Here is a 20,647-nt window from a genome sequence, read left to right as displayed (position 1 = left end):
CAAGCCCAGAGTGTTTGTCAGTGTGATCAACTGACCGTGGATGTAGGAATTGAATTCCAAACCACGTAAAAATTCCTTTGTCGTTTATCGCTTTTAGTATTTACTTTCTTATCTGTGCACAAACTCTTAGTTAACTGAAACTGATTAATTGCAAAGTGAAACCAAAATCTTGACAATGTGTTAATCACAAAGGCAATTTCAAAAAGAATAGTTTTCCGCTGCCAGTGTTATTAGTCTAACTGATCAATCTTCGGAAAGTCGGTAAGATTCATAACACTTCTCTATTTTACAACAAGACTGAAACCTCGCGCATATCAATTAAAGGCTTGCGCTTAACTGATATCTCTTTACTGAAGAGAGATTCAGTATCAGTCTTCAACCTTTGCAACCAAAGTTTTCCTGAACTCTTTCAACAGTCAAAAAGTTGTGCTTGTTTTGAAAAAAAGCTTATAGGTGTATTCATCCCCCCCCCCTTCCCATACACCTATCCTGACCTTCCGGGACCTAACAAGGAATGGTCGTTGATGATAAACAAGCAGATTATGAGCAACAATTTGCAGAGAGGAGAGAAGAACTTGCAGACGAGAGAGAAGTTGCGCAGAGAAAAATAAACCTAGCGAGAGAAATATAAAAGAAAGAAGAAGTCTTTTTTTCATATCTTTTAAAATCCTCAAATCAGGGGGGAAAAAAATACCTGCGTTGGAGTGGGGAATTAGAATCCCGAGATTTCACGTAACTTTCTCCATATATATATAGGGGGCCGCTCCAATGAGACCCCCTAATTTTAGTGAGATCTAGGGCATGATCTGGTGCGTTTATTTTATCAATCCTATGGCTGATATTGTATTTGGAGGGTGATTTTTTTTCGCAGGGTTCGAATCCTGGAGGGAGCAGAATATTTTAAATTTTGTTATTCATCAGTATATACTGCATTGTTCATCAGTATATACGGCCCTGTTCATCAGTATATATGTCTTATTCATTACGAATTTTTTAAATTTTATTTTTCATCAGTATATACATCTTGTTCATTAGATATACGTTTTGTTCATCATTGTACTCATGTTACACGAAAAATAGGGAGTCTCAATGGAGCGCGCCCCTATATATATATATATATATATATATATATATATATATATATTGTCTTTTCCATCAAGATCTAGCAAAGCTTCAAATCAGATATGTGATAGTTAGCAGGTATATAGGGAATTAAGTGATAGTGATAGTGATAGTAACATGGATGATACATGGATCGGTTAGCAGTGGTCGGTATGGTGCCGTTTAGTTTTTCATTTTCGTTGAATAGATGTAAAGAGACTTGTTGATAAAAACAACTGCATTAGTTAACTCACTTTTATTGGGGGCTGAGTCTGATCCTATTGATTATCATAGACGAGTAACATGCTTCAGGGTAATTGTGATTTTCATTGATGTTGGGATAAGGTTGACAATGATTTTGAAGAGGATATGATGTCTATGTTGATTTGACTAGAAATGAAATCTCTTAAGTTCGAACTCTACTATGTCGAACATAATTTTTGCTTGAGGACAAGCAAAATGCTTAGTGTGGGGGAATTTATTTTGTCAATATTTGTGTAGTTTCCTCTAGTTAGATTAGTCTTATTGTCTTGCAAAAGATGTGTGGTTTAGTGGAAATACTTGGTCTTAATGTATCAAGTTGAGTTTAGTGTGAAATTGTGATGTTTCAACTTTAGAAGAGAATAATTTGTCTTGAAGTGAGCTCACAATGATGCAAAAGAGGGTATAAAAGTCTAGCGAGCCGTGACGCACAGTGAATCGGGCTGACTAATTGAAGAAAAATTGGGCAGAAAATGCAATCACAGCTCACTCCGAACCGAGCTGAATAATTGAAGGAAAATTGGGCAGAATATTGAGTGAGCCACGACGCACTGTCAATCGGGCTGACTGGGACGGTTACTATTCAAATCTAACAGGATTTTGGCTTTCAAAAAGAGTTTTTGGCAGTTTAAACTCTATCTTTTCACTCCCAACTTTTATCCTTTCACTTTTATGAAGCAAGAACATGAATAAACACACTAGTTTATGGTTTATTTCTATTTTTTCACGCTTTTGGAACGGATTAGCACTCTTAATTTGTAAGAATTACTTTATTTTCTTTTTTTTTTTACTTTAATTATATGGATTACTTTTTCTCCTACTTTTGTTTCTACACCATTATGAACTAAATTTCAATTATAGGGTTCTGGATATTCAAATCGATGAGTTAATTTGTTTGTGAATGATTTGTGCTTGTTGATTAAATTGTTCTTTTTATGATCATTATCAATTGGCCATTGATTAATATTTGTAAACGATAAATGAGATCGAGTGATTAATTTATTGTTGGATCATGGTTTAAACGACGTTAAGAAACGTGTAGTCGAATTGATTTATTAGTTCTAGCTATTTAATTTGCATAGTCTCAAGCATGAATATGAAAGTTAACGTGTTAAACTCCCGAGGTGAATAATCCTAGACCTTAGACTTATTTTTCTCTTGTTATTCGTTTTATAATTATTTTTATCTTTGTTTTGAATTTAATTCTGATTCTTTAGAAACAAACCTTGTACTACTATATTTATTTTCAGCCTGTCAAGCTTAATTTCTTCGTGGATACGACTTGGACAACTTATAACTCTACGATTGACCTCGTTCTCTTGCGAGCAATCTAGAGGGTACACTTTAGGTTGAACAAAATATTGGTGCCGTTGCTGAAAAAAGCTTTAGGCTTTGTGATTTTTGTGTTACTTTTTTCTGTATTTGTTTTCGGGTTAAGTAGCAAATACACCCCTAACTTTTATAATAAAAATCAAATAAGTCCCTAACGTTAGGTTTTATGCAACTTAGTCCCTAACGTTTATAAGTTAGAACAAATAAATCCTCCAATTTAACATCTGTTAAATTGTCGTTTATAAATTCGTTTTTTAATTTCTTTAAAATTTATGGGCCTTCAATTAACTAACGTGGCTGTTGAAGAGAAGTTGGAGAGACTCCATGATAAAAATGCATTTTTACCTCTTGGTGTGTCATTTTTGATGTTTAGTTATGAGGATTTTGTGTGTTTGTTGATTTATTTGAGTTTATATTCGTTTATGGTCAAGAACTTGTAACTTGCTTGTGTTTGAACGAATTTTCAGAAATAATGAAGCAGAATTTGGAAGAAGTGGCTGAAATACAAGTTGTAGTTCGTCTCGATAGGAGTTCGTGAGCGCAAACGGTTCGTAAATCGGAGTTCGGATGAGGGAGAACGAGCCAAAACAAAATCACTGCGCAATGCCGCGCGAGGTCGCGCGGTCCAGGCGCGCGGCCGCACGACGGGGCAGATTTTGCTGGAAGACCGCGCGGTCCAGGCGCGCGGCCGCGCGAGAGGCCGCGCGAGTCGCCGAGTTTTCGCCCAAAAGTCCGTTTTTCAGCCTTTTACACGATTTTTGGGTATTTTTGAGTCCTACTTGACCTAGGGCATATAAATACTCCCCGAGAACTTATTTCTAAAGACCTTTTATCATCTTTCATCATATTCTGACTTTTCCTGAGAGCTGTGAGACACGGAGCAAGAGCAAGACTGAAGAATCTCGACTTCTCTACGGTTTTTCATTGTTTAATGTTCATTAGTTTTATTGAGATTGTGATTGTTAGTCATATGTCTATGTGTGGCTAAATCTCTTTTTCCCAGGGTTTAGAGAGTAAACATGATTCGAATTTCTGACTGTTGATTTAATTAATTGAGATTTATATTCCTTTCTTTGTTCTTGTTATAATTGTTTGCTTTATTGCTTGATCACCAATTTAGCATTATCATAGGTTTTAATTTGAGATCGGGAGATGATAATTATAACCTGAACTAAGAACATAGAACACATTTATTCTAATTCTAAAGGGAATTAATAATTGTGAGGGCGTTAATCCTAGGAACTTTTAGGAGTTACATGTTAGAAGTGTGATCCAGGGATGGTAGCCTTGCATGTAATCAACGATTTGTATGCCACGGGAGTGGGTATGAATTAACTTTGAGATTGTCTTAGGAATTATCTCATTAATTGAATCAAACGTGTTAGTTAGGAGAATCTGTTGAAACCTTTGCCTTGGGAAACTCTCTTTCTTCTGTTACTTCGCATTTTCACAGCTTGATTTCTTTTCAGTGTTTCTTTATTTCAATTTAATTTTGTTTTCCAAAATCAAACCTTTAAAATTCGTTCATCCAGATAGAGTAAAGTAATTAAAAATAGGCATTGATAACCATTAGTCCCTGTGGATTCGACCTTGTTTGCCACTATATACAATTGCACCCGTACACTTGCGGCGTGTAAAGAAAATAGCGAACAAGTTTTTGGCGCCGTTGCCGGGGACTGATTTTTATCAGTACTATCTGTTAATTATTTGATACTAATCTGGATTTTATTTCTGTTTATTTATTTTTCTGTTCTTTATTTTTCCTGCGGTTCTGATTCTTGCGTTGGAGTTTCTAGGTAGTGCATGAACACGCGATCTCAGAAGCTTCCTCTTGAAGATTTTGATCCTAAGATTGAAGCTACGCTCCGCCGCAAGAACAGCCAAGCAAAGCAAGATAATTTGGATTCTATGGCCACTGCGGAAGAAGTCCGTGCGTTGAGAGAGCAGTTGCAGGCGGTGTTGGATGCTCAGAAAAATGCTGCTGAGCAGAAACAGCCGCCTATTGATGAGGCATTTACTCCACTGTACCAGTACCAAGAGCCGCCCAGAGTCAACGCGAATAACTTCGAGCTAAGGACTGGGCTGATTACCATGGTGCAGCAAAACCAATATGGAGGTAAAGCCGTGGAGGACCCAAATGCGCATCTGGCGCAATTCTTGGAGTTGTGCAGCACTGTCAAGATGAACGGAGTCCCAGATGACATCATACGACTCCGCCTTTTCCCATTCTCACTCCGGGATAAGGCAAAGTCATGGTATCATACTTTGTAGCTGGGAGCTAATCCTGTATGGGGGGATTTGGCTGATCTTTTCCTGCGGAAGTTCCATCCTCCCGGGCTCACATTGAAGTTAAAGATGGAGATTCTTCAATTCCAACAGTTCGATGGAGAGACACTAGCAGAGACATGGGAGAGATACCAGGAGAAGTTGAGGAAGTGCCCATCCCATGGCTTCGATGAGGGGACTCTGGTGGTCATGTTCTATAACGCTTGTGGAGAGCGCACCAGGATGTTCATGGATACAGTTGCAGGGGGCTCATTGCTCAAGAAGGGGAGTTCTGAAGCCATGGAGATCATTGAAAGCATGGCCACCACGAGCTATCAATGGCCATCCGAGAGAGTTCACTTGAAGAAAGTTGCTGCTACCTCCAGTTCAAATCCCGTGGCATTGATTTTGACTCAGCTAGCAGAGATGAACTCGAAAATCAATGCTATGACTGTTGGCAATTCTGAGCCAGCTGTAGAGATCCCGACAGGCGTAGAAGACGCCAACTACATCAATGGCAGAAACTATGGGAACTATCAGCATGGACCACAGGGTGGATACATTACTGGACAACAATTTCATCATGGAGGGCGTCCACATCCCAATTTGGCTTATGGGAATCCGAACAATGCAATCCAATCTCCACCAGGCTTCTCTGTTACGAATGGAATCATTAATGAAGAGAAGAAGCCAAATATAGAGGAGCTGATGATGAAGTTCATCTCCAAGGCAGATGAGATGATGGAAAAGCTGGAGTCCAATGTCGTTGCTGTGGGGACTCAAATGAAGATGTTCGAGACCCAATTGGGCCAAATAGCCACAGCCGTCAACAAACTCCAACAGTCGGGCAACCTCACAAACAATGCCAAGGTGAATGCAATGGAGCAGTGCATGGCCATTGGGTTAAATAGTGAAGGCACCTTAGATTGCAGCCATGGATCTCGTGAGATGGAGAGACCAGAGCTATCGTGGAGAGTCTGGGAGGAAGGCCGACGACATCCATCTCATCTGCGTCCTCCTGGGTGGTTGCCGTTTCCCCAGCGTCATTTCAAGATGGTTGATCTGCCGATCGGGACTACACAGGAAGGGGCCATGACGGCAAAAGATGAGAGTGCACGGCTGATTGAGAAAAAAGCTGAGGAGGTCACTGTTGAGGTTTCTGGCAGAAAGAAGGAGGAAAAACATAAAGCTACTTCGCCAGCAACTGTGACTATACCATTCCCTCAGCGGCAGAAGAAATAGAGGATGAAAGAGCGGCTCTCTAAGTTTTTAGAGATCTTTAAGAAGGTGAACATCAATATTCCGTTGGTGGAGATGTTACTAGAGATGCCGCAATATGCTAAATTTCTCAAGGACATAGTCTCACGAAAGAAGAAGTTGGGAGAGTTTGAGACGGTGAATCTCAATGAAGAATGCAGCGCAATCTTGCAGAGGAAACTGCCGGCGAAGGTCAAAGATCCGGGCAGCTTCACACTTTCCTGTATTATTGGAGGCCAGCATTTCGGAAGATCACTCTGCGACCTGGGGGCGAGCATAAATCTCATGCCGTTATCTGTTTTCAAGCAGCTGGCGATTGGGGAGTTAAAGCCGACATCTATGAGGCTGCAGATGGCGGACAGGTCGGTCACCTACCCTCGTGGGATTGTGGAGAGCGTACTCGTGAAGGTGGGGGATTTTATTTTCCCTGCAGATTTTGTGGTTCTAGACATTGTGGACGAGAACAAAATTCCGCTGATTTTGGGGCGCCCGTTCCTTGCAACGGGAAGAGCTTTGATTGATGTGGAAAAAGGAGAACTCACACTGAGAGTTCACAATGAAAGCCAAACGTTTTATGTCTATGAACCGTGCTGCATCCACAAGAATGAAGTGCCCAAGAGAGCAAAGGATCTAGGTGATCAGAATACGCAGGAATGGAGCATAGCTGGCAAGAGTGGAGTAGGGAGCAGCTGGTCCCAACACTGCTTGTATCAGCCTCCTTGAAGAGTTTGATGTTATGTCGAGCTAACGACGTTAAAAATAACGCTTATTGGGAGGCAACCCAATTTTTGGTTAGTTCGTTTCTTTTCGTTTGTTAGTTTTTTTTGTGCCCCACAAATCCTTTTCAAACTTATTCTCCTTGGCGGTGAATAAGTTTGGGGGGATGTGTCTTTGTGGGTGCATTGTTTCTTTTTAGTTGTTTTTGTTTGTTTTGTTGTTGAGTTCGTTAGTCTTGCTTTGGTGGTTTCTCTGTGATGATACCCTGGTGGAGATATGAGTTGTGTAGGGATTTGGATGGATAACTGGCTCATGATGATTTCTGCTTTAAACTTGTGAAATTGCATGCATTTGTGTTGATATTGTTGTGATTGAGCATGATTGATGAATGATAAGCATGGTCTCTTTTGATGTTGTAATCAATGAAATAAGCTGTGAGATTTGAGCCTTGACTGTCACCTTTTTACAGTCTTATTTCTTATTCTTGAGTGTTTGTTCGAACATGCATGTTTCTCACTAGAACTTGTCTTGGTTTCTCCCTCGAGGTCACATAGTGTGCTTAATAACTGTGAGATGATAGAAGGCCTATCTTTGCTAGCCTATTTATCCCTTATTTGTCCTATATCTTTATATGATCCTAGTTCACCCACTTTGAGCCTTATTTTTCCATATTGTTTGATTTAGCTATGGGTGGGAGCTTGGAGATTATTTGATAGGAGATAATTGGGTTGTGAAGTTAAATGATCATGAGTTATGTTTTGTGGTTTTAAATTGAAAATTCTAGTACCCTACAAGTTGTTGAAAAAAAAAAAGGAGAAAAGAGGAAAGAAAAAAAAAAAAAAAGTGAGAAAATTGAAAAAAATGGGTACATGATGAGAATAAGGCTTGTATTAAAGGAAAAGTAAAAGAGTACAAAACATCCAAGAAAGCGCAAAAGAGAGCAAACAAAAGACCGAGCCTCATAAAAACCTTCTAAGAAGAAGAGACCTTAGAAGGAAAAAGAGTACTCGTGAAAGACTCACATCCGGTTCAGGAGCGGGAGAAAAAAAAAAAAAAAAAATGGGTACATAGGATGCATTAGAAAGTCATAATGTCATGAGAAATATTTGTTGTGTTGTGGTGGATTATACAGTGAAAAATTTGGTTTTGTGGAAGGTGGAGGATAGAATTGAGTAAGAATGCTATAAGGTTGGTGATTGTGCTACATTAAGCTGTATCTTTTAGTCACTTAGCCAAATATATCCTACCCTACCAAAGAGCCTACATTACAACCCTCAATAAAGACCTTTTTGATCTTGGTTATAGGAGCACACATGTAGTGGTGGAGAGGTGAGACGATTGACAAGCTTATGGTTGAGTACTTGTTTTGCTTGAACTGAGCGTATACACGTCCTTGTTAATTGATACACTTGAGAGTTGAAAGTTCTTACATTCTTTATCTTTTTGGTGAGGATTGCAATTTATTGAGACCATAATTTGAGTTTGTCATGAGTGTAATGTCTTGATGATAGGAGATACAAATGCATGTTGGTATTTTTCTTGACAAATCTAAAGCCACAATGTTATCCACTTTTCTCTACGCTCTTGTTGATTCATTCTTGGTTCATCTTTGTTTTGTCCGAGGACGGACAATAGTTCAAGTTTGGGGGGTTGATAAACATGCATTTTTACCTCTTGGTGTGTCATTTTTGATGTTTAGTTATGAGGATTTTGTGTGTTTGTTGATTTATTTGAGTTTATATTCGTTTATGGTCAAGAACTTGTTACTTGCTTGTGTTTGAACGAATTTTCAGAAATAATGAAGCAGAATTTGGAAGAAGTGGCTGAAATACAAATTGTAGTTTGTCTCGATAGGAGTTCGTGAGCGCAAACAGTTCATAAATCGGAGTTCGGACGAGGGAGAACGAGTCAAAACAAAATCACTGCGCAATGCCGCGCGAGGTCGCGCGGTCCAGGCGCGCGGCCGCGCGACCCGGCCGCGCGACGGGGCAGATTTTGCTGGAAGACCGCGCGGTCCAAGCGCGCGGCCGCGCGAGAGGCCGCGCGAGTCGCCGAGTTTTCGCCCAAAAGTCCGTTTTTCAGCCTTTTACACGATTTTTGGGTATTTTTGAGTCCTACTTGACCTAGGGCATATAAATACTCCCCAAGAACTTATTTCTAAAGACCTTTTATCATCTTTCATCATATTCTGACTTTTCCTGAGAGCTGTGAGACACGGAGCAAGAGCAAGACTGAAGAATCTCGACTTCTCTACGGTTTTTCATTGTTTAATGTTCATTAGTTTTATTGAGATTGTGATTGTTAGTCATATGTCTATGTGTGGCTAAATCCCTTTTTCCCAGGGTTTAGAGAGTAAACATGATTCGAATTTCTGACTGTTGATTTAATTAATTGAGATTTATATTCCTTTCTTTGTTCTTGTTATAATTGTTTGCTTTATTGCTTGATCACCAATTTAGCATTATCATAGGTTTTAATTTGAGATCGGGAGATGATAATTATAACCTGAACTAAGAACATAGAACACATTTATTCTAATTCTAAAGGGAATTAATAATTGTGAGGGCGTTAATCCTAGGAACTTTTAGGAGTTACATGTTAGAAGTGTGATCCAGGGATGGTAGCCTTGCATGTAATCAACGATTTGTATGCCACGGGAGTGGGTATGAATTAACTTTGAGATTGTCTTAGGAATTATCTCATTAATTGAATCAAACGTGTTAGTTAGGAGAATCTGTTGAAACCTTTGCCTTGGGAAACTCTCTTTCTTCTGTTACTTCGCATTTTCACAGCTTGATTTCTTTTCAGTGTTTCTTTATTTCAATTTAATTTTGTTTTCCAAAATCAAACCTTTAAAATTCGTTCATCCAGATAGAGTAAAGTAATTAAAAATAGGCATTGATAACCATTAGTCCCTGTGGATTCGACCTTGTTTGCCACTATATACAATTGCACCCGTACACTTGCGGCGTGTAAAGAAAATAGCGAACACTCCAACATTCTTATTTACAGAAGTATAACAAATCCAAAAATTTGAGTTTTTTCTCTAAATTTAGCCATCACCCACAGCTCTGCCCATCTTCGATTCGCAACTCTTCCGCCTTCCTCGCGTCGTCTGTCTCCAAAGGTGGGCGGAGCCACACTCGCTGGAGTCGCGATCAAGTCATGAACTTTGTCCACACTCCGACGTCTTCTCAACCTCTGGCCGCCTCTGCCTCTGCTCCATCAGAGGCAAATCACGAATTTCTTTGGTATTTTGTTGCAGTGTATCTCGTATTTTTCTGCTCCTCACATGCAATGGCTCACTACACTGTTCTACCATGTCACCAATGTCCCGCTCATCGGCTCTTTGTCGTCGGAGATCGAGCTGTTGGACGAACTCATTAGCCTCACCCTCACCGCTGTCAACCTTACCAGTCTACAGCCTTCCCGGTGAAGATGGTGATGAGCTTCGCGGAGCTCGAAGTGTTAGACGTCTACAACAATAATTTCTCAGGGAATTTACCGTTGGGGTTCACGAGTTTAAAGAAATTGAAAGTTTTGGCGATCGGTGGGAACTACTTCTCCGACAATAAAAATTGAAAGTTCTAGCGTTTCTTGAGAAAAAAAAAGGTTAATAAACAGCAATTTGACATATGTTAAATTAGAGGATTTATTTGCTCCAACTTATAAACGTTAGGGACTAAGTTGTACAAAACCTAACGTTAGGGACTTATTTAATTTTTACTATAAACGTTAGGGATGTCTTTGCTACTTAACCCTTTTGTTTTCTTTCCTTTTTGTTTTAGTTTCTTTTCTTTTTTCTTAGGTGCACTTGATCAGTTTAATTCATGTTTTTTGTTTACGGAGTGAACGCATCTAGGAGAGAAGATTCTATTTTGCATGTCTAGCAATTGCAGCTCTAGAGCTATATGAGAATATATGGCATGGCATCAAGGTAATACGTGGGATTACGATGCGATCAAGGCGACTCTGAATTATGAAGTAATGGAGCATATAACAGCTTTGACCCACGAGGTTCACATGTTAAAACACACATTCATGTAAACTTTGTCAATAAATGTAATGAACCATGTATATTGTGTTAATGGACCATGTATCTCGTGTCAATAAACCCTGCAATAATAGAATAGAACAATGTATGACTAATTGCAATAACCATGCATATGACAAAACTAAACACTACATATTGCACAACAGAACAAAGTATATCATAAAATAGAACCATGCACGACTAAGTACAAGAAACGTAAAAATGATTGTTTTGCCCCTCCATGATTTTTTCTAAAAATTGAATATTTTAATGTCGGCGCCACCTGTCATTCATATGTTCAATCCGCTTTTTTCAATTAATGGTCCAGATTTGGATCTATATACCACCTAAGGGAAGGGTTCTACCGAGCGCACACACACACATTACAATTTTGTATAAATTGCATCGGCTATAGTAAAATTAGATCATTCTATGAATTGTAAATGGGGAAATTAAATTTTTATTATATTAATTTTACAATATATATAAAAATAGAATAATATGTAAATAAACTGAATTAGAAGATTAAAATTAATAAAATTAAAATTAGATCTATCTCTCTCTCTCTCTCAAACCTACTTCTTTTTTATTCTTTTTTTTATCTTTCATTGCATAAATATTCTTTTTAATTTTTGTATAATTTTATTTAATTAATTATGATAAATAATTTTTTAAAATTTTAACTTTAAGTGATAAATATTAATTATTGTTCATAAAATAATAATACAATAATAAAATAGAGATATTAAGAGTGGGACAAACTTAATTGTGGGCCGAGGCAGAGGATCCCATCTACAGATTTAGACCATAAACCTCATAGTAGGGGTGTTGTGCCATATCCAGTTGAGGATTCGCACCCCAGCAAAATCCGATTGAAATTCAAATAAGTTGATAAAAGATAAAACTACAATTGTGTTAATGTTGCGAAATATGCAAAAGGAATAGTCAAAAATTGAAAATCAAATATTAGCCATCAACTTAATTTCAATAACTTTTAGCTAATTTTAACATGAAACTACTTAAATACTCATACTTTAACTTCGTATAATTGTTTATCCAATATAAATATATGATACATTTGGTACAAATTCATGTTAATCGTCGAGCGCAAGCATCCTAGCACACCTTATACAAATTGAGACTATTTGTATCAGGACGTTGCGTGTCACGACTGATATGAATAGTCCTCATTTGTACTAGTCGTTCACTAACTTGTAATGCCCCAATTCCCGAAGGAAGGCACAAATGCCGAAACGTGACTAGGGGTTGAATTTAAGAAGCGGGAAAGAAGGGGGTAATAATAATAATAATAATAATAATAATAATAATAATAATAATAATAATAATAATAATAATAATAATAATAATACTTGTTAGATAACTTTATTAAATATTAACATTTTTAATATTAAAGTCGGAGAGCTTGGCTCAGCACGCTGGTGGTTTAGAACCAGTCTACAAAAACGTGCGGCTAAACAATCAGACATTTAATAATTTAATAAAGCGATAAATGATGGGATGACCGAGTCTAGCTCGCCAAAAGGAGTTGACCGACCAGCTCACTCATGAAATTGGCATAGCACAACATGATCATGAGGGCTTTGGTCAAGCGTCCAAGAGGGGCCGACTACATGCACTCTCCATCGAGCGATAAATAAATAAATTGTGGCAAAATAATACTATCATATATTATATATATAATCTTTAACTATCATTTTACATACTCAAAATATATGACATATTTTTTTTAAATATAATAGCTAGCTATTTTAAAATATTGTAGCCAACTCGCCACAGCTGCCTCCGTCTCCACCATCTTACTAACATGAAAAGATTGAAAAGATTTGTGGGCTGAGTACTAGTGTACCCAGTGGGTCGTGCATTTTGAAATAATCATTTTCATATGATAGTCCATGCACATACGTGAATTATAGAAGGTTTTAAAATAAAACATTTAACTTCTATAATCACAAAACATTTTCATTCATTGCGCGCGCCATACCGTAGCACCACTGTTACCCTTATCATTTCATTCGTAGTCCCTGGGCGACCCCTGGGAAGTAATCATTCATTCATTCATTCATTAACTAGATGGGACATCGGGACAAACCCACGTCAGCTACACCATCTAGCCGGATTAAGGGCGAACCTATAATCCTCATTTCGTCTATAAGGCTCGTGGGAATCAATCCACTACCTTAAGACAGTGCGCACAACTTTTAATAGGTGTGTCAGACCTATTAAAAGTCACAATTGTTAACATAAGAGCATTAAACAGTGGGAGAACGTGAAAACATTTCATGGACATACCACATTTTATCTAATAATAACAGAGCTAAATAACTCAAATATACTTTGAAAAATAGAACCCACCTTAATGCTGTGATACTTTCTGTCGATTATTCTCAATCCTCTTGAACGACCACATTTCAAAAGCTTATTTTCAATTTTAAGAGCTCAGTGCTCGAAAATAACATCCAAACCCACTATTTATACTAATTTCAATAGGCTATAGGTTTGATTAGTCAGCAGCCTATTTATATAGGTATGCTTAGTTATTGCTTTAAAAGCTTTCCACGTAAATTCATGCATGAATATAAAGAGAACAATTCATATTATTTTAATGAAACACAATTTGATAACTATCATATATATACTTTTATATATTATACGCATATATATGCATACATATCAATTAACAACTTTAATTAGCCATAGACATTACATGCGTATATACATATATTATAAATAAAATAATTATTAACATATATATATATATTAGAATTCTATTTGTACAATTATTTCCAAAAATTCTTGAGTCTATAAACTTGCGTTTGAAAACTCTTCAAACTAATTATAATTATGAAAACGTTGAGAATTATGATAAATAAAATCATAATTATTAACAATATATAATTCAACTTCTTGATTGTCAATCTAATTTATTTTAAGTCCAAATAAATTCAAATTCCCTTAATTTCTACCAATTATTCTAAAATGTAATCTAATATTATTCTAGCGAAAAATCGGGGTGTTACATAACTGGTGCTACTAATTGGAACGATCGGTGTGAATCATCTCTGATGAGGATAATATTATGCACATTTGTTTGGCCCGGGTCTAATGAATATTAATGTAACAAGGCTTAGGCCCAATTGCTTGAGTTAATGGGCCAAAGTGTTAGGTTTACTCTTATACTTATAAATAGGACATTTATTATTAGTTTGAGAGGATCTTCTCTATTGACTTCTCAACATGTAAAATGTAATTACTCCCCAAAAATAGTGAAAAACCTCGACAACCCCATGGATGTAGATTTTTATGATCGAACCACGCAAATCTTTGTATTCTTCGTTGTTTTATTTATTGTGTTGATTCTTGTTCCATCAATCTCATTTATACTAATATAGCTACAATTTGTCCGCATTTACTCTATGGGCAATTTTATCATAATTTCTAAAAGTTAATCACAATTTATTATTATTATTAAGTTTGTGAACACTTTTTAACTTTCCCAATTTTGACTATCTCAAATTTTGTCTCAATTTTATTTTTTTTCGCACAAACATATAATTCTTCTGGACTCACTTTAGTAAATCCAGGACATCTACCCTGATTAAAATATAATTAATTGGTAAATTCTAATTAAAAAATTAATAAATCTAATTAAGATACATTTGAATTGTCTAATTGATAATTGATGAAAGTTATTGTTATTAATCTTGTGTCCTTCACAATTTTGACTATCTTAAATTTTGCCTCATTTTTTTTTGTTTGCACAAACATATAATTCTTGTAGACTCACTTAGTAAATCCAGGACATCTACCCTGATTAAAGTATAATTGATTGATAAATTCTAATTAAGAAATTAATAAATCTAATTAAGATATATTTGAATTGTCTAATTGATAATTGATGAAACTGATTGTTATTAATATAGTGTCCTTAATTTTCAGTATTTTTCAATAATTGATCTCAATTTTTATTTTCTATTAAAAGCCCCCAATTGTTAGTATTTTCTAGAAAAATGTCTTCTTATACAAAATTGATAATAAAATGATGAGTCATCTTATTGAATTTTTAAATGAAACTTTTTTAAATCGACATGATAACTCATTATTATGTAGTCGAATTTTGTATAGCAAAATATTTTATAAAAAAAAATATTAAAAATTAGAAACACAAAACATAAAAAAATTAATTTTTTAATGTGTGAAAAATGTAAGTAGACTATTTTATGGAGTGAGAGAGAGTACATTTTACCTAGTTTTGATTATTTTGAAGGGCTATAAAGCATTTTTTTTGTTTCACTATTCTTAATAATTCCCGGAATTCATTTCAGTTAGGAAATATCTGTTTTCGTACATTTCTTGCATTTATGTTGCGAAGAAAGTAGTACAATTTTTCCTATAGTATCTGAGATTATCACTTTTGTTGCATAACTTTCTTGACTTTAAGAGAGGGATCACGCCGGTGTTTTGGACAAAAATGGCAGTATCTCTGGCATTTCCGCTCCAGCAATGTGGTCCAAGAAAGTCACCTCCTTTCAGAGTTTCCGGCAGTGGCGGTGGCGACGGTGGGGTGTTCCCATCTTTTCTGCCGGAGGAGGTTAACAAAATCAGAGACCCTTTTGCTAGAACTTTGGCCCAGAGGATAGAAAGGCTTCCAGTGCAGGTAACATGTGTGCGAAATATGAACACACTGTGTGTGAATTGTGATGAGTAATAGTGGTTGCATGTACATCAATAGTGAGCAACTGCATGTGATGAGAGGCTCTCTGTTGTCTTGATGTTTGCTTTTGTTTCTTTCTTTCGGTGCTCATTTCAACTTTTTAATGCATTTCGAACTGTTAATTAGTGAAAAATGTAGTTTGTTTTGTGACGTTATTATTCGACGGGAAATAAGTTGATTGAAGGTGAAACGGAGTTAATGCTATTGGAGAGAGAGAGAGAGGTTTCTACTCCAGATTTTCCATATCTTGTTGGAGAAATCCCCTTTCTGTATTGTTTTGTTTCCAGTTTGAATTCATTTCTGGGATTACTTAGGGATGTTTAGTTTCATGATTGATAAGATACACAATTAAGTATTTTTATTTCATTAACAGGATTTCTTCAATCTTATCATTTCGATGGGATACGAATCAAGCAAAATTAGCTCTATCAAAGGCCTTGAGACATCCAAAGTTCCAATCCATCTTAGTAAACAATGGATTAGTCTATACTATTTTTATCTATCTAGGCTAATCCTCAAAAGTAAACGTCACCTTAATGTTTAAAGGATCAATGGTTTGAGTGAGTTTTACAAGTGGGAACATTAAAAAATTAAGATTATTGTCTGTATATATGGTCTTTGTATACAAAAAGCTTTGGTGCTAGGTAGTGTCCAAATTAAAATCTGCTAAACCTCTGTATTGATAATGTAGATTTGGAATTTGTTGGTAGTACAATTTATTAGTATAAATTACATTGTTTTGGTTTAATGAAATGGTAAATCGTGCTAATTAGAACTAATGCAGGTTGGATTTTCTGAGAGTAGCATAATGAGTAGCTGTGTAATGCCAAGAATCCGGGGTGATTCCAATCCAGTGGTTCTTCTTCATTGCTTCGATAGGTTTGTGATATGTAACCAAATAGTTGCAACGAGTTTCAATAATGATACGTTTTCTTTGTTGTTTGATGACACATTGCATCTTTTAGCTCTTGTTTAGAATGGAGATCTGCATATCCATTGCTGGAGGACGCTGGATTGGAGGTTTGGGCTATCGATGTTCTTGGATGGGGTTTTTCTGATTTAGGTTTGTTTTCCAGCTTCAACCGCACAATTCACTCTTGCATATGATATTCCTTGTAGTAATTTGTCTTTTTTCGGGTTTTAATTTCAATAGAAGGACGCCCACCATGTAATGTAGCATCAAAGAGATACCACCTTTATCAGGTATTTTTGTTACAATATTTACAGTAAAAATAACTGATGTTTCTGTGTGAGAGGAACTGTTGGAATATTGTGTGTGATAGCTCTGGAAATCTCACATCAAGAGACCGATGACATTAGTTGGACCAAGCCTTGGTGCTGCGGTTGCAATAGATTTTGCTGTCAATTTTCCTGAAGCTGTAAGCAAACTTTCAAATTTTTATCTCATTACTTTTTAGTTACTGTGGTTTTCAATTCATTGAAATCATTTGTATCTCCTTTGCAATTAAGTATCTTCTAGCTTCATTTTTTCTCGAGGTTATCTTCTAGCTCTTAAGCACAGGGAAAGGTGTAGATAAATCCTTTGATCTATAATAAGATCAATATTGCTACCATTAAGGTCCACAAATTTGACTCTCTGTAATACCTGATCTGAAAGTTTATACTGTAGATCGATTCATAGTTTTAAAATGATATTTGGAGGAAAGATAATAAGATCGGTCCTCAGTCGTCTGGTGCCTACCCAAAACAATAAGATTCCAGGAAAACACACCTAAGATTTTTTTATTTTTTTCTAAAATTAAAAAATTGAATTGGCTACTAGAGTTTAGACTTTCTTGTTTATGCTGTGATCTCAGAGAGAATTTTAGCTAAAAGCTTGTAATTGACTCATAAGCTTAGATCATAAAGAGCACAGGTAGGAAGAGTGATTAATAATATGAATCCAATGACATACTAATAAAGCCAAATCATACACTACTTCCAAATTCCAATCATCTATGATCCATACTGGGGATTTTCTCTAGAAGAATGCTTGCTTGAATAGGTTTCCACCCTGCTACTAAGGGTTCCTCATTTGCTTTCCGACTTCTATCCAGGAAATCAGGTTTTATGCTTGAATTATAGATAAGTTCTTGAAATCTGGAGGAATGCCGTAGCTAATGCTACATCTTGTCAGATTACACTTTCTGGTTGAAGAGTCTGCTCAGCCTTCGAGTCTTTAGTGCTTATGAAGAGTTATGATTTGCAGGTCAAAGAGCTGATTCTTATTAATGCTAATGTGTACGCAAATGGCACTGGAGTTCTTACAAAACTACCCAAATCAGCTGCCTATGCAATGGTAATATGCATTTATTCACAGCTATATGGAGAAATTTCTGGTTACAATTGCACGCTTTTGGTCTCTTGTTGCTGATTTTGCATTTTGAGATTATTTTGGGGATCGATAAAGTTGATTGCAGAAGCTGTATGGGGGACATCCTCTTCCGCCTTCTAATTATTGTTTGTTTCAGCATACTAAAAGTTTTTCATGCTTCCGAATAATGTTAATTCAAAGCTTTTGAAGCTGATCGAACTATCTAAATTGTTCAATCGTTCAGGCCTCTTTGCTGAAGAGCACCCCGATAAGGTGGTATGCCAAACTACTGGTTTTCAACGGCATATCATTATCTAGTGTATTAGATTATACCAATGTAAGTTGAAATACACCACTCCCAGCATATGTATCACCAGCTCTCGTGCATTATGAATCAGTTGGATTCTCAAATCTCACTGTAGTCTAACGCAGCTTCTCTCATAACTGATCAGGTGGGGCGCCTGCACTGCCTCTTGCCATGGTGGGAAGATGCGACAGTAAATTTTATGCTCAGTGGGGGTTATAATGTCACTGGCCAAATAAAACGGGTATCAAAATATTCACAAACCATTCCCATATGCTTGCTAAATTAATCATATTTAATAACTAGACCGCGAAGGGTTAGAAGAATACTCATTGGCCAACATCATATTCTGTAATGTCGGGATTCAATTCTTTGGTTGTCAAAATGAGCGAACCAACATGAAAAGTGATTCTGTAGAAATAACACGATATGCACTGTGTTTAGAGTCTTATGGTGATTAAAGAACCAAATCCCCGGACATGGCGTATTTCAGTAGGACATGGCGTATTTCAGTAGGAACAACGAGCAGCTTGTTAGTCTGGAGTTGACAGCTGACCCTTTATTATTACACAGGTGAAGCAAAAAGCTCTCCTCATCTGCAGCGAATGCGACAATATAGTTGACTACAAGCTTGCTGAGGTCAGTCTTGATGCACTAATGATTTTGCATGCTGTGTTTGGTAAAAAAAAACTCAGTTGGAAAATCTATTGAGTTAGTAAATGCCTCTAGATCCTCTTAGGAGGCGTTTACTATGCATAGGCTCGATTATTTAAAGGATTACATGATCAAACAAGCTCAAAATTTTACAGTATGTGACGGATTGGCCTATATTATTTACAGAATATTGTATATCTTGATAGATATCTTGTTACATGTTTGCAGAAACTGCGAAACGAACTTCCAAATGCAACCATGCGACAGGTTCCGGGCTGCGGTCATATGCCTCACATCGAGAAGCCATATGTTATTGCCAAGTTGATTGCTGATTTTGCGCAGGGTGCTTTGAGTAAGGAGAGGCTGCTTTCTCCCATCGTCGACAGCGTTGCGTGCAACAACTAACATACTGTGTATAATAGGATTGTTAGAATTTGCTGCATTAGATATTCGACAAAATTAAGATTATGAAACACCTTTTTATGTCCATCTTACCTGGTGTGTGTTGGAAATGTTCTGTTTGAAGGCACAAGTAACTAATTGTATGATTGGAGCCATGGACTTTGAGTTTGTAATATATATTTGAACTTGTTTCCATATGATTGTTTGAATCATTTGACATGTATTTTGAGCTCGCCCTAGCACTGTCTCGATGCAGCTGGACCCACGTTTTGGTTGTTAGTGAACATTAGATTCAAAAAGCATTAGGAGGTGATTGATACGATGAAATTGAATGAGTGAGGAATGGAATGGAACAGAACCAGAGAAAAATGGAATGAAGAGGAGAAATGAATGATAAACTTTGGAAAATGGAATGAAGAGGAGAAATGAATGATAAACTTTGGTGATTCATATGTTTGGTATGTACAAATATAAAAAAGAATGAAATTGTGATTACTTGTTTGGATTCTAGTCTTATGATTGGTAGTTAGAAATAAAGTTTAGGAATAGAATGAAATTATTTTATTTTACTAAATTACTCTTTACATCACTTTAAAAGTTTAAAAGTTATAAATATAATTGAGTAGATAAATATTTAATTGATGTATTTCAAGAAGAACATTTATAAAAAATTAAATTAAAATAGTTACATTTTTAATGATCTGGCACAACGTTTTAATGTATATAAGTTATAAATAAATAAATAAAATTGATTAATTAATGTAATTGTTGATGTATACATAAAGAGGCTAGATATCGGTAGGGGTGAGCAAAAAATCCGAAACCGAATAATCGAACCGATCCAAACCGAAATTTTAAAATATGGTTCGGTTTTTTCGGTTTTTCGGTTCGGTTCGGTTTTTTTTCCCATAAAATTTCGGTTTTTCGGTTTGGTTCGGTTCGGATTTTTTAAAACCGAACAAAACCGAAAAACCGAATTATATTTATAATATATATATATATATATAAATATATATATATATATAATATTTTAATTATAATTTTATAATATCCAACTTCTAATGTTTTTTTAATTTTATAGTTTTTTTTGGAATTTTTGTTTTTTTTTTTTTTCCGAAAATTTCGGTTTTTTCGGTTTTTTTTCGAAAATTTCGGTTTTTCGGTTCGGTTCGGTTTTAATTATAAAAATTTCGGTTAATTCGGTTCGGTTTGTTCGGTTAATTCGATTCGGTTCGATTTTTTTTTTTAAACCGAACTAAAATATGGTTTGGTTTG

The 20,647-nt window shown here is 36.2% G+C and overlaps 1 protein-coding gene across 1 annotated transcript; it reads left to right on the top strand.

The window, feature by feature from the left end:
- The first annotated feature begins 15,261 nt into the window (after positions 1 to 15,261).
- On the top strand, positions 15,262 to 19,567 carry LOC130988713 (alpha/beta hydrolase domain-containing protein VTE7-like). The gene is made up of 10 exons (XM_057912642.1): positions 15,262 to 15,641; positions 16,483 to 16,577; positions 16,664 to 16,761; positions 16,852 to 16,901; positions 16,982 to 17,077; positions 17,908 to 17,997; positions 18,257 to 18,349; positions 18,465 to 18,560; positions 18,890 to 18,955; positions 19,199 to 19,567. Exons 1-10 carry the CDS (start codon positions 15,456 to 15,458, stop codon positions 19,373 to 19,375), a joined length of 1,047 nt encoding a protein of 348 aa, XP_057768625.1. The 5' UTR covers positions 15,262 to 15,455; the 3' UTR covers positions 19,376 to 19,567.
- Positions 19,568 to 20,647: the final 1,080 nt, after the last annotated feature.

This window comes from Salvia miltiorrhiza, chromosome 6 (assembly GCF_028751815.1).
Source record: "Salvia miltiorrhiza cultivar Shanhuang (shh) chromosome 6, IMPLAD_Smil_shh, whole genome shotgun sequence".
In the NCBI taxonomy this organism is placed as follows: Eukaryota; Viridiplantae; Streptophyta; class Magnoliopsida; order Lamiales; family Lamiaceae; genus Salvia; species Salvia miltiorrhiza.
The sequence above is the reverse complement of the archived record's forward strand: the minus strand, read 5'-3'. Positions and strand labels throughout refer to the sequence as shown.